The 26,717-nt window shown below is 39.0% G+C and overlaps 1 protein-coding gene across 1 annotated transcript in view; it reads right to left on the bottom strand.

The window, feature by feature from the left end:
* Nucleotides 1-26,717, bottom strand: part of DNAJC3 (DnaJ heat shock protein family (Hsp40) member C3) — an 83,818-nt gene that overhangs the window by 8,587 nt on the left and 48,514 nt on the right. The window contains exons 5-9 of the mRNA XM_008143993.3: nucleotides 18,447-18,599; nucleotides 16,718-16,899; nucleotides 16,126-16,245; nucleotides 12,442-12,547; nucleotides 12,237-12,357 (exon numbers count right to left, since the gene is read on the bottom strand). Coding sequence (XP_008142215.1) covers nucleotides 12,237-12,357; nucleotides 12,442-12,547; nucleotides 16,126-16,245; nucleotides 16,718-16,899; nucleotides 18,447-18,599 — 682 coding nt within the window. The remainder of the gene's footprint in view (nucleotides 1-12,236; nucleotides 12,358-12,441; nucleotides 12,548-16,125; nucleotides 16,246-16,717; nucleotides 16,900-18,446; nucleotides 18,600-26,717) is intronic.

The following is a 26,717-nucleotide window of genomic DNA, read 5'->3' as shown; positions in this document are numbered from 1 at the left end:
GCAAATTGACCATCACTCCAAGACATAAGATGACTGCCCCAATGTGGACACAAGATGGCCGTCACAAGATGGCCTGCAGGGGATGGCAGTTGTGGGCAGTTAGGAGTGACCATGCCAGCAGCAGAAGAGGGCAGTTGGGGGTGACCAGGCCTGCAGGGGAGGGCAGTTGGGGGAGTCTAGGCCTGCAGGGGAAGGCAAGTGGGGAAACCAGGCCTGCAGGGGAGGGCAGTTAGGAATGACCAGGCTGGCAAGGGAGGGCACTTAGGGGCAACCAGGCCTGCAGGGGAGGACAGTTAGGGGCAACCAGACTGGCAGGGGAGGACAGTTAGGGGTGACCAGTTAGGGAGGACAGTTAGGAGCAATCAGGCCAGCTGGGGAGCAGTTAGACGTCGATCAGGCTGGCAGGGGAGTGGTTAGGGGATGATCAGGCTGGCAGGCAGAAGTGGTTAGGGGCAGTCAGGCAGAGGCAGGTGAGTGGTTGGGAGCCAGCAGTCATGGATTGTGAGAGGGATGTCCAACTGCCCGTTTAGGCCCAATCTTGGTGGGATCAGGCCTAAACAGGCTGTCGGACATCCCTCAAGGGGTCCCAGATTGGAGAGGATGCAGGCTGGGCTGAGGGACATCCTCTTCCCCCATGCACGAATTTCATGCACTGGGCCTCTAGTATCCTACCTAATAATAGACAAATATGCAAATTCACCATACCTTCGCTATGCCCGCGATTGGCCAGGAGGCGTGGAGGGGCAGGACTCGGGGTGGCCGGGGTGGCCGATAGGGCTGGCGGGACACTGAGCTCATGTCGCCAGCAGCGGCTGGAGCTCAGCGTCTGCGCCATGGCTGTGCTGCGGCACAGAAGGGGCCTCTGGGGCAGCGAGCTCATGTCCCACCGCGGACCATCAAAAGCGGACCATCAAAAGCGGGGGAGCAGGGTGCCTGTCCGCTTAGGCACCAGACCTTTCAGAAGCCTCCAGTGGGGCGGAGGCTTCTGAAAGGCCTGGTGCACCAGCGGACAGGCATCCAGCTCCCCTGTGATCGAAAGCGTGTAGAGGACCCTACACGTGCATGATTCAATCATGTATTCAATCAAGTATTACATATTAGCCAATTCAGTTTCTAACCTCTGAATATAAAACATCTTATTCTCCCAAATTTTTTTCTTCCATATTCTCCTCACTTAATTCTTAAGGAGCAATGCGAACAACCAGATCAAGATGGCAGGCAGTAAGCAAAGGTATTTGCCTGCCCTCTATCCCACTATCCCACCAAATTGAGTAAAATTAAAATAAATTTAAAAAAAGCATAACCATGGCAGCACTGAAAACAGTAGAAATGTTTATCTGTTTCTGGAAGAGGGAAAGCAAATGGGATCATATTAACAGTGATTTAACCTAAGTAGAAAGAATACACATTGAGAGGCTCTATCAAATTTGGAGGCTGTTCTATTTGGCCAGGGATCCTCAGTTTAGCAAGCAAGAACAGACGTTCCCTTTTTCCCCTTTTTATGAGGAGCAGATACAGCATTAACCCTACCAGGGCCCAAGACCCAGCCTCCAAGCAGAATGAGGGTGTGCATCTGGAGGACCCCTGAGGTGGCTGCTGGGACCAGGAAGAGATGCAGAACTGTGCCTGCAGGCACTTGAGACCTCCACAGCAGACCCAGAACAAACGAAGGAAAAGTCGTTCTGTCCAGAATTTAAATACACCAAAGGACTCCACCTGATAAGGGCAAGATGGCAAAAACTGCAGGGGAAGTCCTCCTGTGAGCAGGTTCTGCCCCTTGCAGTCTGCAGTGACTCCCCAATAGAGAAGCACTAGAAAAACAAACATGCAGTTGCAAATGGCTTCCCTCTTTCATTTCACCAATCCATTAGCAAATCCTCAACCAGCTTCCCTTCCAACAGAATTTAACAACTACTCACCATTTCCACAGTTACCACTGTGAAGAAGTCCGTCATTGACACACCTGAATAGCTGTAATAGCTTTCAGAACAGCTCTCCTCAGCTTCCATCCCTATTTTCCCCTAAAAGTCTGCACTCAAGATTATATCACACCTCCAATATAAATATGCCCCATGGAACACCAACTTTCTCATCCTGGATATCATACAAAACAAACAGGTAGGGGTACAGGGGAGAGCCGCGCTTTCAACAAAACAATTCACACTGTACAAGGGCTGCAAATCTTAGCTAATATCAGCCATACATCTAAAATGAGAGGGGGAAGCAAATAGTGAGAAAGGCCCAATGGCAAGAGATCACAGAAAATGCCAGCAAAGTACACTTTTTATGAGTATGGGCTCTCCCTGAAGTGACAGCCTGTATCCTTGATTATTACAAGAACCATGAAATCTAAAGCCGACTGAGTGAAGATAAAGCAGAGGTCTTACTAGAGAGAAGATGGGGAAAGAAGGGACTGCAATGAGGGAGAACAACAGATAGCCCTGGGCAGCACATGTCAGGAAACTCGGCAACTATGTGCTCTCTGAAGGTGAGGGGCTCACCCTGAAGTGCAAAAGACATGCCCCTTTGGTGTAGCAAAGGAAGTGGGCAGAGGGGCAGCAGGACTGGCAGCAGACGACCTCCTGGACACGGTTTGGTTCAGAGAAGCAGAGAGGGCATGGCTATACAGAAAGGCCATTTTAGCAGGAAGCAGAATGTCTGTGGAAACAGTGAAGCAGAGAGTATTGCAATTAAGTACAGAAGGCTGCCCTGTCCCCAACACCCCCTTACACACATACCCCCCAAAAGACTTTCCCACAGATAGAAAAGGGCAATATAACATATTTGTGGTGGGTAATATTTTTTTAGCATCAATTCACAGATATTTAATTTTTAAATTAAAACAGGAAAAGAACACTGAAACTTACCTGATGAACACACATCAGGACAACAGCCAAAGAATACATGAAAATTCTGAGCAAATATTGACATGAATATTTAAATTTTAATTCAATCACCCCTAATAAGGATAATTAAATCACTAAGCAGAGTAAGAGCTCAGTAAAGAGAGAAACAGGGGGAGATAAAAATATGAGTAGTCAACACTCAAGAAAAATAAAATACAATAAAAACTCACATAAGTGAAGACGAAATGAGCAGCACAAGGTAGAAGCATATGAGGAAAAATTAAGGACCCAACAAAACGAAATGGAAATAGTGAGTTCAAAAAGACTAGAGAGAAAAAAATGTAGCTACAGATAAGCAAAGAGTAATCTTTGAAGCAGAAAACTAATAGAACAAAACAATTCAGATCAAATTTAAGAAAACTTTTCTAAAATTAACGATAAACCTATATAATTCAAAGGGCACACTAGGTACCAGGGCAAACAGGATGAGAATGATCAGCATTAAGATAATATCCTAGTGTAAGGAACACACTTGAAAGATAAGGGCTCTTTGGGTGGCCAGACCAAAACCAAAATCCTGGCCCCAGATTTTCCATAGCAACATTCAGTGCCCAAAAAGAATGTAACAGTAACTAAAATATACAGAAAAATTTGTGAACCAAGAATTTTATTATCTAGCCAGCCATCCTTCAAGTACAAAAGGTACAAACAGCTTTGAACATAGAAGAAATCAGGAAAAAAATTTCCCAGGAGCCCATCAAGGAAACTACTATGGGATGAACTCACCAAGAAGAGTCTAGAGAAACCACAGCCAAAGGAGGGATGGCAAACATGGAATATATTTAATACAGAACCGAGACAAACAAAATAGAAAGAAGTTCAGTGCTAAAGAAGAATGTATGCCCTGACAAGGCAGGAGGGATACAGCTAACAAAAGATGGGAGAATTCATGAATTCCCCCAATTACAGGTGAAGCAATCAGAAAACATCACTACTGGTAAGTCAAAGGCAAACACTAGAGAGAAATTCATTAACAAGCATTATATGGTAGAGGAAAAGGAAAGAAGAGGAAGAAGCATGCTAATATTCTTCCTCATTGCAGGAAACTAATAAATACTGTCCAGAGGAAGAGGGCAAAGTTAACGAAACTATAAAAATAAGAAGAAAAATACAAACCTTCCTAGATATCAACATATTATACAAAACGATACAGGCCAAATAGCAAAATTTCACAGCAAAACAGAATGCCAGAATTCAGACCAAACATGTCTGTCATATCAATAAGTGTAAATGTGTTTAACTCAGCTATTTAAAAGAATTACATATGGGATCACAAATCAAAACACAATTCTATCCCAGAGATATACCTGAAACAAAGTGATTCCAAGATGTTGAAAAAAAAAGTGTGGTCAAAGTTTCACCAGACAAATGCAAATAAGTTTGGTTCACAATCTTAACATCAGATAATTAGAATTTAGGTAAAAAAACATTAAAGTGGGGGGGGGGGGGGTTTATAATGCTAAAGGCTAGACATCATAATGAGACACAGAAGGAATATCTGCATAAAATAAAATAATAGCAACATTTATGAAGCAGAAATAAGATACTAGGACAGACTTCACTTGTAGAGGGAGACTTCTCTGTTCATAACAGAGCTAGTGGACAAAAGGCAAGAAAAGGAAGACCACAATATAAGGTAGATTTGAGTGATATGTCAAACTGTCTCAGAAACGAGAGTGTTCACCTCTTTCCAAATCTCTATAACTCATGAAATCAGCCATTTTAGATTAAAAACAAAGAAACCAGTAATAAATTACAAAAGATAGGAGTACTAAAAATATTCTCCAATCACAATGTTATAACACTAGAAATTAATGTAAAAAAATAAAGGAGTTTCACGCCTAAAAATTTTTTAGCTCACCAACTCTTAAAGGAAAAATATAAAAATAAAACCTGCAAAATATCTAAAAAAGTAATGATGAAAACAATACTGTTCAGAACCCATAAGACATCTCACGAGGTGTTAACAGAATTAATTTATAACCTTAGTGGTTCAATAAGAATTACAAGAAAAAAATGAACCAAGTAATCATGATTCAAAGTTAGAAAATAAAAGGTGAATTATAGGAGAAAAAAAAAAAAAAAAAAAACAACCCAGAAACTAATGAAACAAAATAGGACTGAAAAGTCAAAAGCTTATTTATTGAGAAATATCTGTAAATACCTCTAATTAAGAAAAGAAAGCTAAAATAAGTGAAAAATAATCCTGGAAGAAATTAAAATGAGATTACTTTGCTAAATTCTGTACAAATAAATTTGAAAACTCCAGAGAGTAACTCAATGCAAAAGAGACAGAAAATTGAAACAGAACAATTGTCATAAAAAAAGCCATCTCCCAATTAAGCAGCAGGCTTTCCATGGAGATACCACAACTTAAAAAGAAAATTCCAAATAATTATTTAAAACTACCCTAATTAATAGTTTGTTATACATAAAAGTCTGGGTTAAAAATTATTTTTCCTCAGAATTTTTTGAGAATATTGCAATACTCCCTTCTGGAATTAATAGGGTGAGAGAGTGGGAGAAAAGTTCATCAGGAATTTAAGTCTTAAATGTGTGGGCTGCTAATATCAGAGCTTCAAAATGTATAAACAAAAATTGGACACTTAAAGGGAAGATAGGAAAGTTTACAATTTCCAAAAAGGTAATTAAAAGATTTTAACTTTCAGCAATTGCTGGGGAAACTAACAGAAAACATTACACCTTACAATTACAAAATACACATTATTTTCAAGTGCACATATAATATCTTGTTCAGCAAGATATTATGCTGGACTACAACACACATCTACATAAGTTTTAAAGGAAACAAATCTAAATAAATTTAAAAGAAAGGAAATCACACAGGTATGTTCTCTGGAATTAAATTAGAAACCAATAATCAGGCCTAGCCAATGTTGCTCAGTGGTTGAGCACTGACCTATGAATCAGGAGGTCACAGTTTGAATCCCAGTTAGGGCACATACCCGGGTTGTGGGCTTGGTCCCCAGTAGGGGGTCTGCAGGAGGCAACCAATCAGTGATTTTCTCTCATCATTGATGCTTCTATCTCTCTCTCCTCTCTAAAATCAATAAAAATATATTTTAAAAAATAATAAACAGGTACCTAGGAAACCATCAAATACAGGGTGGGGCAAAAGTAGGATTACGGTTATAACCACTTTTCAATACAATAATCAATTTGCCCTACCCTATATTTGAAAATTAAACTACATCTAACAAAAAAGTCAGAAGGAAAATTAGAATACATTTCAAACCAAATGATAATGAAAATAAAACAATGTGAGAGCCCTGACCAATTTGGCTCAGCGGATAGAGCATCAGCCTGCAGACTGAAAGGTCCCAGGTTAGATTCCAGTCAAGGGCATGTACCTTGGTTGCGGGCACATCCCCAGTAGGAGGTGTGCAGGAGGCAGCTGATTGATGTTTCTCTCTCATCAATGTTTCTAACTCTCTATCCCTCTCTCTTCCTCTCTGTAAAAAAATTAATAAAATATATTTTAAAAAAATAAATAAATACAATAAAACAATGTGAGAAGTACAGCTTTTAATGCTTATCCTATCTAATAAAGAGGGAATATGCTAATTGACCCTCACACTGTCACAAAGATGGTGGCACCCACAGCCAATAAGAAGGGAATATGCTAACTGACTGCCCACCCTCAAAGATGGTGGCACCCACAGCCAATAAGGAGGGAATATGCTAACTGACTGCCCTGCCCTCAAAGATGGTGGTGCCCACAACTACAAGATGGTGGCACCCAGTCCCCTCAGCCCTGCCGGGGTGGCAGGCGTAAAGCAAGGCCAGGCCCACTGCTCTACGCGCCTGCCTCCAGAGTCCCCCAGTCCCCTCAGCCGCCCAGGGCCCGCCCGAGGCGCAGGCAAGCCTCGGATGGTGGCTGCCCAGCCGCCCAGGGCCGCCCCAGGCTCAGGTAACCAGGTTCCGGCAGAGGCTTGCACTGCCAGCAGTGGCAGCAGCAGAGGTGTGATGGAGCGTCGCCTTCCCCTGATCACCAGGTTGCCTCCCACCCCTGAGGGCTCCCGGACTGTGAGAGGGGGCAGGCCGGGCTGAGGGATCCCCCCTCCACTGCATAAATTTTCATGCACCAGACCTCTAGTCCTATATAATAAAAGCCTAATATGCTACATGTCTGGTTGTCCAGTCAACCATACAATCAAAGCATAATATACTAATGATATGCTAAGGCCTCTCAACCGCTCGCTATGACGTGCACTGACTACCAGGAGGCAGATGCTCTGACCAGTAGGTTAGCTTGCTGCTGGGGTCTGGCCAATTGGGACTGAGCAAGATGGGCTGGACATGCCCTGGAGCCCTCCCATGGTCCCTCTCCCGCTGGCCAACCTCCCACATCCCTCCCTGGCCCCGATCATGCACCGGTGGGGTCCCTCGGCCTGGCCCGCACCCTTTCACAATCCAGGCTGAGGGACACCTCCCCCTGCTGAGTGCACAAATTTCGTGCACCAGGCCTCTAGTATTACAAATAAAAAGAGGACTAAAAGCAATGATAATTCCACCTTAAGAAGCTGGAAAAGCACAAACCCAGAGTCAGAGGAAGGTAGAGACAAAATAATAAATAAAAATCATAGAAAATATTAACAAATCCATAAATAGGTTTTTTCAAGACCAACAAATGTGACCAAACTCTAACTACACTAATCAAGAGAGAGAAAGGAAAGGGGGAAAGCAGGAGAGAGAGAAACATCGATTGGTTGCCTCCCATACACGGTCCAACTGGGGTTCAAACATGCAGCCTAGGTATGTGCCCTGACCGGAATCAAGCCCGCAAGCTTTTTAGTGTACAGGATGACACTCCAGTCAACTGAGCCACACCAGCCAGGGCTTTATCACTGTTTTATACATATTCAACCTTAGACTACAAAGGGAAAGTTTTATCCAAGAATTCATAGAACTTCATTGTCACAGAAGTGTAAGCAAATGTATTTCTGACATTAAAAAGGACTAAATAATTTAAAGACAAACTTCCATAAATGTAACTGCTTCCTTCAGGAGGTCACTGTTCAATTCCTGTTCAGGGAACATGCCTGGGTTTTGGGCTCAGTCCCTAGTAGGGGGTATGCAGGAGACAGCCAATAGATGGTGTTTCTTTCTCATCGATGTTTCTCTCTATATATCCCTCTTCCTTCTTCTCTCTCTAAAAATGAATAATAATAAACATTTTTTTAAAAAAGGAAGGATATTCTCACACATGCTGCTACAACATGGATGAACCTTGAGGACATTATGCTAAGTGAAATTAGCCAGTCACAAAAAGACAAATTTTGTACACTCCACATATAGGAGGTATCTAAAGTAGTCAAATTCAGAGAGATAGAAAGCAAAATGGTGGTTGCTAGGGCCTGGGAGGGGGCGTGGGGAAGAAGAGGGAGTGGTTTAATGGGTATAGTGTTCAGTTTTGCAAGATGAAAGGAGTTCTGGAGAATATCTCCACAACAATGTGAATATACTCAACACTACTGAACTGTACCCTTAAAATCAATATGGTAGATTTTATGTGTATTTATTTATGGTTAAAAATAATAAATCGCCATGGCCAGCATGGTGCTGCGGTTAGAGCGTCAGCCCACACACTGGATGATCCCAACCAATCCATGTCTCTCTCACATAGATGTTTCCCTCTCTCTCTTTCCCCCCGCCCCCGTCCTCTCTCCCTTCCCCCCTCTAAAACTCAATGGAAAAAATATCCTCGGATGAGGATTAAGAAAAAATAAATAAATAAATAAATAAAGTAAAATGACAAAGCCAAACTCAAACTTAGGACTAATTCCAAATTCCACAATCTTTTCACTCTGACCTTATCATTTAACTACATTTATTCATTCAGCAAATATATGAGTACCTGCCTGTGTTCCAGGCACAAGTACCAGTTAATAAAGACACAGGTAGCTTAAGTTCAAGTGAGTATAACTGCTTATCTCATAAGGACACATAAATCACCTATATTCAAAGGAAATTTGCCAACCACTCAGTATTGCTTCAATGTCAAATTGTTCCTCTCAAAAACTATTAAAAGAATCAGTAATAGAAAGACAAAGAGCCCCCTTCATTTTTCATGGTCTCAGAGGCATCCTCAAACAACAATTTACCTTACTTGCTTCCTAATGAGTGTAATACAGTACTCTTTCCCGATAATTCTATGTAAGCCCAAAATTAATCTCCATATTCCATTATCCACTAATCTAAACCTATTTTTCTTTATTCATTATATACCTACTATCATTTTAAATTGCTGATTTTCTTTTAAAAAGGTAATAGTAACAGGATATGGAAAGCCTTCATATTTTAACTGAGGGTTTCAACATGTTATTTAGCCTAGTTGAGTAAGATTATTAGCCATTTACAACATTTACTAAACCTCTGATTCAAACCTAAACAAGTCAAATAATACCTTTCAGTTTCAACTAAACAGGCCTCCTCACTATCCCCCCAAATTTAGTGACCTAGCAATCTCCAGGACCTTGCCTAAATTTCCATACCTGAGACTCAAACAATATTACTCTTGTAAAACAATAATTCAGAAAGGTACCAGTGTATAATCTAAGCCCTCCCCCTAAGACAAAGAATAAACTCCTCGGTAATGGAGAGATGAGGACACATATGTAATACCTTAATCAATAAAGAAATTAAAATGCAAAAAATAAAATAAAATAAATTAAATACCCCCCCCCCAAAAAAAGAATAAACTCCTATTTACAAGAAATTTCTAAAGGAAAAAACAGACTTTAAAGACATCTGTTCTATTAAAGTAGTATTAAGCATCTTTTTCTTCAAGAAGTAAGCTGTTCTGAAATCTATATGATCCTATTAACCAATGTCACCACAATTAATTTTTTTAAAAAGTTGTCATTTCCCTAAAAAAAAAGTCAGTTTGACATTCACAAAGGCACCCTGGCCAGTGTGGCTCAGTTGGTTGAAGTGTCACCCCATAGACGAAAAGGTTCGATTCCCAGTCAGGACACATACCTAGGTTGCAGTTTGATCCCCAGTCAGGGCAAGTATGGGAGGCAAGGGATTGATGTCTCTCTCTCACATCGATGTTTCTCTCTCTCTCTCTCTCTCGCTCTCTCTCTCTCTCTCTCTCTCTCCCTTCCTCTCTCTCTAAATCAATAAACATACATAAATAAAATAAATACATACATACATACATACATACACACACAAAAAAAACTATTAAACTCCCGAAGATAACATAGGAGAAAACCTAGATGGCCTTGGGTATGGAAAGGATTCAACACCAAAGTCACAATCCATGACAGAAATCATTGATAAACTGGACATTAAAAGCCCCTTTCAAATTATATTTAGCAGCCAACAAGATTTAACCTTTTTTTTTTACAGCTAAGTTTTTTATATTCTGCAGCTTCTCTAATTTCACAATTAGAGCTGAGGATTTATATATAGACTAGAGGCCCGGTGCATGAAATTCATACACCTCAGCCCGGCCTGCATCCTCTCCAATCCGGGATCCCTCTCGCAATCCAGGACCACTGGCTCCTAACCACTCACCTGCCTGCCTGCCTGCCTAATGCCCCAAACGGCCCTCCCCTAACGGCCTGGTCACCCCCAATTGCCTGATCGCCCTTAACTGCCTCTGCCTTGGCCCCCACCACCATGGCTTTGTCTTGAAGGAAGTCGGACGTCCGGAATATGGCCGGTCAACCTGGTCTAATTAGCATATTACCCTTTTTTATTAGTATAGATGCAAAAGTTCCTTTGATGAAACATTCCAAAAACTAACTGGAATGAAAATTGTACAGTACTGAGTAGACACAATAGCTCAAAAGTGAAAAGAACAATTATGTTAATTGACTCTTCCATATAGATTACCTGCCTTACCAAAGTGTTCTTATATACATTAAAACTTATACTGACTGCATACATTTCAAGCTTCCATCAGACTTCAGACTATACTATAAATATGTCCCACAAACAGCAGTAACCAGAGCTGTCATCACTCTCAGGAAACCACTTAGGAGCAAATTCTTTTCAAATTGTAGAAAGCAGAAAAACTGAATAATTACTTTGCCTTTAAAAGAGAGTACCATAGCCCTGGCCTGTTTGGCTCAGTGGATAGAGCGTCAGCCTGGGGACTGAAAGGTCCCAGGTTCGATTCCAGTCAAGGGCATGTACCTTGGTTGTGGGCACATCCCCAGTAGGGGGTGTGCAAGAGGCAGCTGATCGATGTTTCTCTCTCTTCGATGTTTCTAACTATCCCTCTCTCTTCCTCTCTGTAAAAAATCAATAAAATATATATTAAAAAAAAAAAAAAAAAAGAGAGTACCATAAACCTTTCTTAATTAGAAGTGTACTCATCTCCTTCTTAGGATAGGTTTTATCGTAGTTGTGATGCATTCTTATTGCATTTAAAATTTTATCCACGATTACCACTTACGACTATTTTTGCATTACATTAAAATTAATATGTATTATTTTAATAGCCATATTCTTTTATTAAATAAATATTCAGTACCTAATTGAAAAAATAGAGTACCACAAACTAAATTTCACCAGAAAAATACTGTTTTCAATTTAAAATAATTTACCTGATTTGCAATGAAAACTTTGCAATAAGGGCAAAAAGGCTTACTTCTTTTAAAAACCATCTCATTTAAATGTTCATAGCATATTGTCACATAAAAAAGTCTAGTTTTCAAAACATGTATATTAGTATATATGCCTTAGTTATCTTCCAAAAATAGGGCACTGCCTTTATTCAAGGTCCTTACAACAGAGAAACCTCCGTTACTTCAAACTGAACAAAGCAGGGTAAGCAGCTATCCTAATGTTATTAAATAGCTTAGGGGTCACAGAAGATCACTGTCTACTTAGGAATATATGACATAAAAATGTATGCTGCATGTATAATATGTATACTATTTATGCATATAATATGTATATTCTAACATGTATAGAATATAGACTATGTATAGAAAAGAGTCTGAAAGAGATTAATTTCAAAATGAACAGTGATTACCTCTGGATGATATAAAATCTATAATTTAAGTTTTCTATTTTGTTATTTATCTTTTCTAACTTATCTAAAAGAAAGGCTAAATTTTTTTTTAGACTCCACTGAACTGGTTTCAACAGCAGAACTTTTTCCTTATATGGTATACCTTTCAAGTTCTACTAAGGAAGAATAATTTTGAAGCTCTCTACCATTTTTCTAAAATGGTCAACATTTCCTGGTACTCTGGTAAACTTGTTCTAAACAATAGGATGTTAAACATATGCTAATTTTCATATATATCAATTTTTAGATTCTGAAAATCCAATTCCTTATAGATTTACCTTCATCATACATTTCTTCTATTAAATAGGCCTCTGCTCGGTCTTTCAGAGCATTCACATTGTCGGGTTCCATCTGTAAAACCTCAGAACACACTCGAATAGCTTCAACAGGCTTCTCATCCTAAAAGTAAATGTGAGAAAATGATTTATGGTTTCTATTCCATATGTTAAGTTTCTGCATTTCTGAGAATGGGTCAACTATTACCTTAGAAAAGCAGTGGCAAATCCTTTCTTTTGAACGAATTGTATATTCGGAAATACTAGGCTCTGTTTTCATGACAGATTCATACTTGCTGGTCGCATCTGTGTATCTATTAAATGAGCAAATCAAGATGAACAACAAATTCTATTTCCAGAGCCACAGAAAAAAACCTCTATTCTTCACTATATGTTGCTTAATCTATTTACCTGAATGAGCACATGCCTTCAAACACTGCTTTTACTTACTAATCTACAGTAGTAAGGAATGCAGTACCTGCGATAAAGAGTTAAGATATAAAACACATGACCACAGAAAATGATAACTCAGAGCATACTTGTACCAATCAAACCACCTGATGAATTTCTTTACAGAAAAATGCTCATGATTTTGAAACTGAATAAAACACCTTGTTAAAGTCTGACTTAATAGAGCACTTATAGCAAAGCAGAGATAAGGTTTTATTTTTTGGTCACTCTAACTTTCATGAAATCATGGAACCCATTATATACATGCTTATCCTATCTAATAATAGAGTAACATGTAAATTACCATCACTCCGTTGAGCCCATGATTGGGCGGCGGGAGGCTGGGGGGCGGGACTCAGGGTGGCCTATCCAGCCATTGAGAGGCACGGATCTGCTGCCACTGAGGGGGCTACCCTGCTGTTGAGAGGCTCAGGGGGCGGGACTCCCGCCCCCTGTGCCTCTCAACGGCCAGATCCGCGGCTGAGGGGGCCTGCTGCGGACACCCAGCTGCGCCTCTCAACAGCAGGGTAGCCAGGTGTCCGCGGCAGCCCCCCTCAGTGGCCGTTGAGAGGCTCAGGGGGCAGGAGTCCCGCCCCCTGTGCCTTTCAACAGCAGGGTAGCCCCCCTCAGCGGTGGGGGACCATCAAAAGTGGGGGAGCTGGGTGCCTGTCTGCTCCGGCACCAGCGGACAGGCACCCCGCTCCACCGCGAAAAGCACAAGCGTGTAGGGAACCCTACACGTGCATGATTCAATCATGCACTGGGCCTCTAGTATTATATAATGAATGTTAATATTCACAACTAAGTACACAGTGTACATCCTTGCAGAAGGAACCGGTTTAAATTGCTAACTTTAATAGCTAAGAACAATAAAAGCTATTTTGGCATTTTTAAAACTGTTGAAAAGTACTAATCATGTTACACATCCTGTTATTTTTCTCAGTAATGGCAAACTAAAAGATATATAATATGGCACATTATTCTCAAAGTGCTACAATCTTCACTTTTAAATTCAGATGACTTAAAACACAGCTTTAAATGTAATATTTAAAACAGAAGCTAGCTAGCTATGTCAAAATCTTAGTAGGGATATGGTTCTAAAGTTTTCCATGATGATAAAACAGCTGTAGGAAACTGCACAGAGTATGTGAGGCCTTGCTTTACTTCTTACAACTACATGTGAAGCTACAATTAGCTCAAAATAAAAAGCTCAATTAGAAAATACTGCACCTCACTTATAAAAACAAAAACTATCTTCTGGGAAGGTGGAATAAATGTACTTTCCCCAATTTATCCACCTAGGTACAAATGAATACCCTAGACAGTAGACGTTTTTTTTTTAAATAGTAAAAGACTAAGAAAGGGAAAGATGGTAGACAGCTAGGACCTCTAGACCTGAGGGAAAACAATGTGGTAAGTCCTTGGGTTTCTCTTTTGCTTCATATACCCCAGACTTGGAGCTGAGGAAGCCAGCAAGCAACCCAGAAATGCTAATGGATACAAATACACACACATACATCAAACAAACAAACAAAAAGCAAAAACCTGCTGCCCCAAGCCAAAAGACCTGGAAAGAGCAGCTTGGCAAGACAGAATAATGGCTCTACTTCAGCCAAACACCAGAGAAAATTATGGCACCACCCCCATCAACGCCAGCAGGTCGTGTGGAGAGCGCCCGCCCAGCCTTCTTCCATGGTTAGACTAATGAGCTGTGCCCACACCCATACCAAGGTGCTATCATAGAAGGCCAGGTGAAGAGCCAGAACTTTGATCCATGGCTGAAAATGAGTCCCCCCGAAACTCTCACCTGCACCAAGCAGAAGCAAGAAGCCCTCACACCTCAAGTATCATTGAAGGCTGAGTGGGAAACTTCGACCTCCACTGCCCACCCTCACTTTGCTGGAACAATATCAGAAAAACCCAGCCAAAACGGAAAAAAAAACAGTCTTATATGTCCAGGTTTCAATTAAAAACCACTCCCATACCAAGTAACAGATCTCAAACTGAAAGAGACAATAAATTTGAACACTAACAGGACAGACATGTTAGAATTATCTGACAAAAACTTTAAAGCAGCCATGAAAAAAGCAACAATGATAAACATGCTTAAAGCAAAGGAGGAAAAAAACACACACAAAAAACAGAATGGCCCAGATGGGTTAGCTCAGTGGTTAAATGTCAACCCATGAACCAGGAGGTCAAAGTTCAATTCCCCTCAGGGCACATGCCCAGGTTGTAGGCTTGTGCAGGAGGCAGTCAACAGATGATTTTCTCTCATTATTGATGTTCCTGTCTCTCTCTCCCTCTCCTTTCCTCTCTATAAAATAAATAAAAACGTATTTAAAATGAAAAAAACAAAAAAACAACTGCGCCTCAACAAAGAAACAAAAGATATAAAAGAATAACCAAATGGAATTTTTGCCTCAACAAAGAAACAGAAGATATAAAAGAATAACCAATTTTTAGAATTGAAAAATAGAAAAACTGAAATAAAAGGGTCACTGAATGTGCTCAATAGTTGATTGAAGGAGAAAGGAAAGAATCAGTGAATTAGAACAACAGAAATTACCAAATCTCAACAGAGAGAAAATAAATTGGAAAATAAAAAAAGAAGAACAGAGCCCAGGAATCTGTGGGGCTATAACAAAAGAGTTATTAACCTTTAAGTCAATCAGAGTCTAAGAAGCAAAGTATAGAGAGGGAAGAGCTCAAAAGCACTCCAAAAAATATTAGTTGGGAACTTCCCAAATCTGCTAAGATGTAAACCTAAAAATGAAATAGACTCCAAAAAGGATAAACATAGGAAATGCACATTGAGGCACATCATAATTAAACTCATGAATACTAAAGACAAGGGGAAAAAAATCTTATAAGAAGTCAGAGGAAAATGATACCTTATCTTTAGGAGAAAAAAGCAATTAAAATGACAATGGATTTCTCATCAGGAATCATGAGGCCAGAAAAAAGTGGTACAATTTTTTTCAGGTACTATAACAAAGGAACTGTTATAACCGAGATTCCTATACCATGGAGGGGGAAAAAAAAATCTCTGTATACTCTGTATATATCTCTATCACTCTAGAGACTACATTACCTTTTAATAATTTATATGTCTGTCTCCTTAACTATACCAAAAGCTTCTTAAAATAAAGAACTAGTCATATGCATTTCTGCAACCCCAGGACATAGTCAGTGCTTGATACAGGAGATACTCAATAAGTATTTGGTGAAATATAAATAAATCTGGTAAGAATACTATGCAGTTACTATTATTTATATTCTGCCGTATTTTTTTTAATGTACAGTTTTTGTTAAAGCCCAGTGTTAAAATAACTCCATCCTGGATTGCTAAGGGTTAAAAAAGCAAGCAGTTCAATGGTTCTTTTGTGCCTACAAAGGACACATGAGGGAATGCTGGAGAGTCTAGACAGCAATTGCTTACCTGCCATCTCTGATGAGTTCTTCAGCTGACTCAATCAGCTTATTAAGTTTCTTTACTTGTTTATAGTGTGCAAAACACCTTTTATGATCCTGGTCCAGTTTAAGGCATTCCCGAACTTCACTGCTCATGTATTTAAAAAGAAGAAAATATTCCAAGTCAAAATAATGAATGAGTAGTTCTCCATACTAAATACAGAAATTACAATAAAAGGTATTTTGTTGTGTGTAACAATTAAAACATACTGGCTTAATAATTTATCATATATTTGTATATGTGGTATTGGAATATGCATGCACACACTTATTAATTCAAATTAAAATGACAAGTAGGGTTATACATTAAATACTCCATTTTGTTTCTACAAATAATAATATCTCTATTTATTTTAATAAGCATAGTTCATGAAAATAAACTGTGGAACTAGAATAACTTGAAATGTATAAATAGAAAATAGAATATAAACACAAAATATATAAACATAACAGAAAATAAAAACAGCCTCAACCACAATTTTATTAATTTAAAATTAAAAAGAAAATAGAATTATTATGTTACTGCCAACAACCAAAATGTGTGAGCCAGTAGAATGCACCTGAGGGATAGTTCATGATCTCCTAGTTGATAGTACAATGTGCTGATTTTATAAAAAGCTTCAGTATTGTCATTCTTCAATTTTGATGCAGCTTTTAAGTCACTTATTGCTTTCCTAGGTTCCCCTTCTTTTATAAAACACTCAGCTCGAAGTTCCCGTAGATCGGCATCCCAAACACAAACCTTGAGAAACAAAAGAACTAGACTTTAAGGAAGAAACAATAAATTATGCACATTTATACTTACACCCCACATATTTTACCTACATATTTATCAATATAAAACATCCTCAATTAATGTGGTAACTTCTATATGGTAAATAGTATTTAAAAATCTGATACAATTTAGATATGACAAAAATTAGTAAATGTAATAAAATAATTTCTCTAAGAATATTGTAAATAAATTCTAACAGGGGAAGGATATACATATACTGACAAGGCCCTTTTCCTACCTCCTTCAATGATATAATTGTAAAACTTTGAAAATAAGAACGCATGGCATTTACTAGTATAAGGTTGTTCCCAATGAAACATATTTGATTTTGAAGAGGGTATTCTGTAATTGGATTTTTGTAACCAACAATTCTAATTTCTAGTAACAAAAAATAAAAATCTAGGTTCTAAATTTGCAAAATATTTTTATTCTACTAATAACTAAGTACAATTCTCTTTTGTAAAATGTCATCTTGAAATTAAGTCCTCATATCAGAAAAAGAAGAAAAAAAAAGAAAAACAATGTGAGAAGGTGGAGGCTTCATTTCCACTTTATTGAACAGTTTACCATGTGTAGTAAATGCACTGGTATTCTTCAAAACGTAAACCCAAAAGCTCACCAGTAAGGTCTGTGGACGTGTCTGTACACATTTCTTAAAAGTTATGCTAAAGTCATGTCAACTTCTCACATATATTAAGTTATCAAAGATAACACTGGACATCAATTAAATATGAACAATAAGTTAGGTCAAAATGGACAGTTTAAATACTGGAAGGTAAAAATTGTAACTGTATTTTTCCTTAATAAAACATTTACAAAATGATTTAGCAAAACGTGAATTCTACTGAATCACATCACAATTTCCTCTATAAAATTGTCAAAGTGCACATTCTACATAAAAGTTTACCGCAAAAATTAAATGTAACTGTATATCAAAGTCTTATAAAAATGATAAATATGAATTATGATTACTTTCATATGAATATTTTAGTAGACTTCCTTCTGAAACCACTTGTCATTAGTAAGTCCTTCAGAGGCAAGGAAACTATAGACTTTGTTTTCCCAATCTAGAACTGTTTGGATCCTATCAACTCTTTCATCTGCCTTCTTCCCTAGAAACTTCTCACTCTAAACACTCCTCTTTCCTCCCAAACATTATTTTTCCTTTTTCTTAACCAACTCTTTCATCTTATACACCATTATTTAACCTCTAGAGTTTTCTTTCCCATTCCCTAAAAAAAAAAAAGTAAAGTAAAAATAGCAAAGCAAGCAATGTGTAAAAATATGTAACTCCCATTTCATAGCACATTAATTACATTTACTGAAAACTTCAGTTACAAATTTTGTTCTCTATATAGACCATGTTTCTCTTAACAGCCAAAAGCCCAAGGACAGTCTGATTTTATACTATTTAGGTTTTCTGTGGTACATTACACATCAAAGTATATAAAGATGCCTTATTGTAAAAAGCAGTAAGTGTTAGGCTTGTCAGCTGCAATACTTAAGAAACTTACCTCTAAAATCTTGTCAAGGGAGGTTATAGCACCAATATAATCTGAGTTTTCAAAAGCATCAAGGGCCTGTGAACGCAAACGCTGCATTTCATCTGATTTTATAAGTTGGGACTGGGCTTCCTTTTCTTCATTTTCACTTGGATTAGATTTGAGCTACAGGAATAATAAATTAAATTAAACAGGGTTTTCCATCTCTTAAGTCTAATACCCATAGTATACACAATGATCTAACCATTCCTAAATTCATTGGGAAGAAAGGATCGAGACACCAGCAAACCTGGCTTGTCTTGTCCACTGACTTGCTCCTGGTGCTGACCCCCATGGAAAGCAACAGCAAAGGCACCTCCCATCAGTGTGGTGCACATGAGCAAGCAGTGGAGCAAAGGTCAAAGACCTGGACCCCCATATATAGGAAGCAAATACATTTAGGAACATGAAAGGGTAGAGAAGAATGGAGAATAAAGGAAAGCACCATTCTCACTTTCTTATCTATAGCTCTAGAGAAAATAATGAGTTTTATGTATTTTGCTTTCTAGTTATACTTAAGTATTTTTTAAAAATATATTTTATTGATTTTTTACAGAGAGGAAGGGAGAGGGAGAGAGAGCTAGAAACATCGATGAGAGAGAAACATTGACCAGCTGCCTCCTGCACAACCCCCACCGGGGATGTGTCTGCAACCAAGGTACATGCCCCTGACTGGAATCGAACCCGGGACCCGACGCTCTATCCACTGAGCCAAACCGGTTTCGGCTATACTTAAGTATTTTTAAGTATAAAATAATTTTACCAAAAAAAAAAAAAAAAAACACAGGGAAAGAGAGACAGAGAGGGCATTTTTTAGAGCTTATAAGACAGAAAAGCATTTGATGCTGGAAGGGCTAAGGTATAATAAGAAAGAAAGAATATATAAGGAAAAATAAGAGTATTAGTAATACCTTATTTAAAAGGCTTATCATGTGGTTTTAAGAGGTTTACACCTTGTCTCTTTTTATTTTAAACAGGAGGCCCGGTGCATGGATTCGTGCACCGGTGGGGTCCCTTGGTGTGGCCTGTGGGGATCAGGCTGAAACCAGCATTCCAACATCCCCCTGAGGGATGTAGTAGTGCACGAAGTGGCAGACAGCTGGGAGGAGCTGGAGCCTGGGCTGGGCACCGTGCCCCTCCTGCTCATCCCAGCCCTGCTAGGTAAGCTCACTGCCGCTAGGTAAGCTCATTGCCGCTCTGCTGCGGTCTCCACGCACCAGTCCTAGGGTGATACCAGCACGCCCGTGACCTAGAAGTGGCTGTGGGCTCACACCCAGTGAGTCTCACACCGCTGCAGCTGCACTCACCAGCCGTGAGCCTGGCATCTGGCACCTGTCAGTCAGCTGAACAGCATTCCCACTGTGGGAGTGCAGTGATCATCAGGGGGCTGCTCCTGCATTGAGCACCTGCCCCCTGGTGGTCAGTGTGCATCATAGCGACAAGTCGAATGCTTAGGCTTTTCTATAGACAGATATTTTTATTGATTTTGAAAGAGAGACGAAGGGAGGGGGGGGGGAGAGAGAGAGAGAGAGAGAGAGAGAGAGAGAGAGAGAGAAACATCAATGTGAGAGCAGACTATCAATCAGTTCAGCTGCCTCCTGCACACCCCCTACCGGGGATCGAGCCTGCAATCCAGGCATGTGGCCTGACCAGGAATCAAACTGGCAACCTTTTGATGCACAAGATGATACCCAACCAACTGAACCACACCAACTAGGGCCCTGGTCTCTTTTTAAACAACATCATCCATGTATAATGTATATATCAATAATTCACTAATTTTGGGTGTGCAATTCTATGATTTTTAATAAATTAACCATGTATGCAACCATCTCCGCATTTTTAGACCATTTATGTCACCCCAATGAGATCCTTTGTGTCTGTTTACAGTTTATCCCCGCTCCCAGCCTGGTCTCATACACAATGACTCTTAATAATTTGTTCCTCCAGATGGAAAACGTTAAGCTTAATAGCTCAGAAAATGAGGTGCTACATTAAAAAGCTACTGACTTTAAACAACATAAACTGATGAACAAAAACAGATTGAGAGACACAGAAGCATTGAACAGCCCGTCCAACCTCAGAGGGAAAGCAGGGGAGGTGCATGCATATAAGCATAACCCATGGACAAAGACAGTACAGGGGATGAGGACATGTGCTGGGGGGTGGGAAAGGCTGGGGAGAGGTCAATGGAGGGAAAAGGAGACATATGTAATACTTTAAACAATAAAGAATTTAAATTTTTTTAAAAAGCTACTGACTTTTGGGGGGACTTTTTTCTTTAAGATTAGTTGTGTAATAATTCCTGAAATCTAATATTTTTATTAAGATGAGAATTGTAGTTGCTAGGTTCCAATTATGGGTGTGGTGAAGACAATAGTTGATTTCTAAAAATGTCTCTCCTTCAATTGACCAATCATACTGCTTCCTCTTTTAGTGGATTTATTTTGTAAAAACACCCCCAGAACCACCTGGTAGGAGAAAATACTCCAAAGGAGAAACATTAAGATTATTATCACTTAATAGAGGCTCTATATTTCTCCATTTGTTTTTAGGATACTTTAGGTATCCTATTTCATCTGTATAGCCTCTGGCTTTTGAAGGAATAGACAGGACTCCAAGTAGTCATAGGTAACTAGGAAGGAATTGGTCACCTCAGCTTGCTCTGGCTGGGGTGGACTGTTACTGCATGACTGAATTATTCAGCTGAAGGTGAGTTGCATTATGGCCATGGAATGCTTGCCTATGACTGTCTTATCATCCTTATTAGGGTGGTCTTGAATACTTCTGATAGACCACATTGGAAGGAGTACAAATGTGTGTGTGTACTGTCTCTTTGCTCTCGGTAAAAGTAAAAGTTTATTGATAACTTGTTTTCTATATGTTCACCACTGCTCCCTTTTGGATAGATTGTATTGGAATGTATTAGAGAGTGCCTCTTTTGGATGGAACTTGCATCTTTCCTCTCCTAATCTTCACAGTCTAGTCTCTTCCACACAATTTTTTTGTTGTTGGAAGGTGAGAGAGGGGTAAGTCAGTGGACAAGGCAAGCTGTAAGCTTTAAACAATTGCCACTTATATCAATCTAGCACACATAAATGTTTTCTGTAGTGATAACATTTACACAACATTTTTGGTTTTCCTTTTAACTAACTTTATTTTCCACAACTAGGTCTATAAAGCAACACCATCTATACTAATAAAAGGGTAATATGCTAATTAGATCAGACATCTTCCGGACGTCCCCCCAGACAAAGCCACAGTGGCTGTCCAAGGCTCAGGCAGGCCATGGATGGCAGCTGCTGATGCGAGGGCCGGAGGCTCAGGCAACGAGGCTCAGGCAAGCCGTGGCGGCTGGCAGTGGCAGCAGCAGAGGCGTGATGGGGGCATTGCATTGCCCTGATCAGTCAAGGGAGGCCAGATTGTGTCAGTAGGACATCCCCTGAGGGCTCCCAGACTGTGAGAGGGGGCCGGCTGGGCTGAGGGACACCCCCCCAAGTGCACGAATTTTTGTGCACCGGGCCTCTAGTATATACTGTATAATTCTTGTTAATGAATATTCTTTAGTATCTTTGAGAAAATATTTTCCTTTCATAATACAGATTTTTCTGCAAAAGTTGTTTATATTTGCAATGTTAACAGTATTATATATGACTAGAAACATTTCCTTCAAATTCCATCAACATTAGGCTCTATATTATTTACTTATTTTTGCTTAATGTGACAGTGGTCACTCTAAATAGTTCCAATGTTTATCTCCTCACTTAGAAAGACTGAATAATAGAGGTATTGGCTTTGAATTTGTACCTCTATGCTGTTCACCTGATAACATTCTTTTATCATTTGTCCAGCAGAATCTAGGTTCTAAATGCTTAAAATTCAAACAATTTAATATAATGTTAACTGATAAGTTCTTCTCAATAGTCCCATTTTATGATCCTGTCTCCTCCTCTGCCATCTACTGGTATACCCTTGGGACACTATACTTCTATCCAGACAAAGGATATGAATTTGAGATTTTCTAATTATTAATCTGAATTCTAAATCCGGGTATTCCAGATAACCCAGACATACTTCAAATAAAACTTAACATAAGCCCTGGCCAGTGTGGCTCAGTTGGTTGGAGGATCATTTGATAGACAGAAAGATGGCAGTAGGTTTGATTCCTGGTCAGGGCACATACTACCTAGGTTTTGGGTTCAATCCCAAGTCGAATTGGGACATGTACGGGAGGCAACTGATCAATGTTTCTCACATTGATGTTTTCTTCCTCTCTCTCTCTCTCTCTCTCTCTCTCTCTCAAATCAATGAAAAACATATCCTCGGGTAAGAATTTTTTTTAATTTTTAAATACTTAAAAATGTGTGAATTCTGTACTTGTATTTTTCTCTAAACCAAATCCAATATAATTATTCTTACACACAAAACTGTTCCATACATTTTTTTAATATATTTTTACTGATTTCAGAGAGGAAGGGAGAGGGAAAGAGAGATAAACATAGGAGAAAAATCTTTGAAACCCAAGTCTTGGTGAATAAGTCTTAGGCAGAATACCAAAACACTACCCACAGGAAAAAAAAAGTTAATAAATTAGACTTCATAAAAATCTTAAAACTTTTGTTCTCTGAAAGATCTGGTAAAAAGTTGACGAGAGAGACTGGTAGAAAATATTTGCAAACCACATATGTGATAAAGAATCTAAAATGTATCTAAAATATGTAAACAACTCCCAAAACACAATAGTGAAAAAGCAAACAATCCAATTAGAACATAGGCAAAGGACATGAATAGCCATTACACCAAAAAGGGCTTATAGATAGCAAATAAACACATGAAAAGATCAGTAGTCATTAGAGAAATGTGAATTAAAAAAACAATGCACTATCACTACACACCTCTCAGAATGGGTAAAATAAAAAATAGTAACAATACCAAATATAAGCAAGGATGCCAAGGAACATAAAATGGCTTAGTCACTTTGGAAAGCAAGTTGGTGGTTTCTTATAAAACTAAACGTGCAATTACAACCCAGAAATTGCACTCCTGGGTACTTATTTATCCCAGCAAAATGAAAATTTACATTTATACTACAACCTATATGAAAATGTTCAGAGTAGTTTTATTCATAATAGCCAAAAAGTGAAAACAATGCAAATGTCTATCAATTAATGAATGGATAAATAAAATGTGTCCTACACATACCATGAAATACTCAGCAATTAAAAGGAATAAGCTAAGTGATATATGCAACAATCTGGATGACTCTCCAGGGAATTATTCCGAGAGGTGAAGGGGAGTCATTTTCAAAAGGTAACATACATATGTACACAAAATTTTTTAAATATCAAAATTTAAGAAATGAGTAACAAATTAGTGTTTGCTTGGAGTTATGGATGAGGGCTGAAGAATTATGGAAGAGAAGTAGGTGTGGTTATTAACGGGCAATAGCAGGGATCAACAGGAGGGATATCATTCTGGCAATAAATAGTTTAGTACCTTGACTGTGGTGATAGATATAAAAAAAGTGTACAGAGTTAATACACACGGACAAATGAACACTAGTAAAACTGTGAGAACCTAAATGGACTGGTAGATTGTATCAATGTCAATATCCTGGTTGTAGTATTGTAGTATCTATACTAATAAAAGGGTAATATGCTAATTAGACCAGATAGACAGGACATCTTCTGCACGTCCTTCCGGACAAAGCTGCAGTGGCTGCAAGGGCCAAGGGCAGGCAGCCGCGGCAGCCAGCAGTGGCAGCAGCAGTGGGGTGATGGGGGCGGTGCCTGACCTTGATCGGCGCAGTCACCTCCCGCAGAGGGAGGCCAGACTGTGGCTTAGGCCCGCTCCCTGCTTAAGCCGTTAGTAGGACATCCCCTGAGGGCTCCCCGACTGTGAGAGGTGGCAGGCCGGGTTGAGCCCTCCCCCTCACCACCCCGGCCCCAAGTGCACGAATTTTCATGCACCGGGCCTCTGGTAGTTTTATAAGATGCTATCATTGGGGAAAACTGGGTATTGAGTAAAAGGTACAAAGAATCTGTGTTAATTACAATCTCATGGGAATCCACGATTATCTCAAAACTTTAAATTAAAAATTAAATATTCAATACTGATGTGCATTCTCATGGAAGAATCCTATAACAATAACAGCAAGGATAGTGTTAAGAACACACCAGCAGAAGCATGACTGTCAGAGAACAATCTAAAAGTGAAAAGTGACATGAAAGTTCCCCTTCTTATTTCTGGGAGGTTTTCATATTGATCACAGAAAGGGCAGTAATTAACCCCACACATACCCAAAGTCCCAAACACTCACTTTTCCAAAAAGATACATTCAATGCCCACTAAAGATTAATTTATGATAAAGCTTTATTATAAATTGTGCTATTTCGCCCTAGCTGGTTTGGCTCAGTGGATAGAGCGTTGGCCTGTGGACTGAAGGATCCTGGGTTCAATTCCAGTCAAAAACAGGTACCTCAGTTGCAGGTTCCCCAGCCCTAGTCAGGGTTTGTGCAGGAGGCAGCCAATCGATGTGCCTCTCTCCCTCTCCCTTCCACCCTCTCTAAAAAATGTATATGAAAAAATATCCTCAGCTGAGGATTAACAAAAAATAATAAATAATTAAATAAATAACTTGTGTTATTAATGTGTGATTGAAAAAAAACAAACTCTAAGCAATATAGTTTTCTTTTTAACAATACTTGTTAAAAAGAAAAAAACACATACTTGTGTTTTATCATTTATTTATCCATTCGACAGATTTTTATACAACACTTGCTATATACAAAGGACTGAGCTAGAGAAAGGTATGCTCCCAGCACCTCTGTATCTCCACCACTCATCCTTCAGCCTGCTAGAACCTCCAAACAAGCTCTCAAGTAGCAAGGAAGATTAGATCAACAGAAAATGACATCCAATGTTATTGAGATCATGAGCCAAGCTTCTGATTCAAAACTATTATGTTTTCTAGATTTTTCTGCATATGACTGAGCATTGTGGTAAGGCTATGAAAATGATAGCAATTTTAATTTTATTGTCAGAGTGGATATCATCATAGTACCTAAGCATTTTGATAAACTACAAAAATGCAAATAATGAATAATGGACTCTACATGTATGGCCTTTCTAAACCATTCCAGAAACAAATCCATGTAGAACAAAAATGCAGGTCTTAAAACAAGCCCAAGGAAGGCATAAAGACATTGGGCTAGCTATCTCTCTCTAAATCATTTTTCAGGATATACCCCTTTCAATTACATATTATCTTACATTCCCTCAAAAAATCCAAAATGCTTTATGCTTCTTTGGACAGAAATCAAATATATAACATTATACTGTCTAGCAAAATGAAGGTTTGTTAAATGAACAAATGAAGTGGGAATACAGAGTTCTCGGTTTTCTTCACCCAGTTTCATAACTTTTCATCTCTGCGTGGTACAGGTTCTTTTAGTATAGTAATTCAACAAAGCTAGTTATGAAAGGCTGCTAGCATTAGCAAGTAAAAGGTCAGTTTGTCATAGAGACTCTGGACGCTACTCTGCCCTCTTGAATGAAATCCTCAACAACACTTTACACTGCGTAAAGTAGCCATATGGGAAACTGAAAAAAATCCCTTTTAAGAATCTGTTTCATAGCCCTGGCCAGTGTTGCTCAGTGGTAAAGCGTCAACCCTCCCCACCGAAGGGTCATGGGTTTGATTCTCAGTCAAGGGCACATACCTCATTTCAGGTTTGTTCCATGGTCATAGGGCAGGAAGGGGGGCATATGGGAGACAACCAATCAATGTGTCTCTCTCACATTGATGTTTCTCTTCCTCCTTCTCTCTCCTCTTCCCTCCCTTCCTCTCCCCCAACCCCTGTCCTTCCTCTTTCTCCATCACTCCCTTCCACTCTAAAAAAAAAAAATCGATGGAAAAATAACTTCCAGTGAGAATTAACCAAAAAAAAGAATTTGTGTCATTATTCCTTTCAAGTCAAATAAAGGTGTTCCCAAGTTACTTAGAGCACTGTTAGAATAGCTCAGCTGACATCCCTAGATTCTCACAGAAGACAAAACAGAGTATGTGAGCTATAAAAACTGAGTCAGGATTATGTATTTATTCCTCACACTTTACCTACCATCTATTAAAGTGATTCTTTGATGTCAGCCACCAAATATTAATTCAAGAACTGTGATTCTTATATACACAAATGAAATGTTTTCCCTTTTAGATATAAAATTATTATTAAATGTCTTCCTATA

The sequence above is a fragment of the Eptesicus fuscus genome, chromosome 8, assembly GCF_027574615.1.
Source record: "Eptesicus fuscus isolate TK198812 chromosome 8, DD_ASM_mEF_20220401, whole genome shotgun sequence".
NCBI lineage: Eukaryota > Metazoa > Chordata > Mammalia > Chiroptera > Vespertilionidae > Eptesicus > Eptesicus fuscus.
This window is presented reverse-complemented; position numbering and strand designations above follow the sequence as displayed.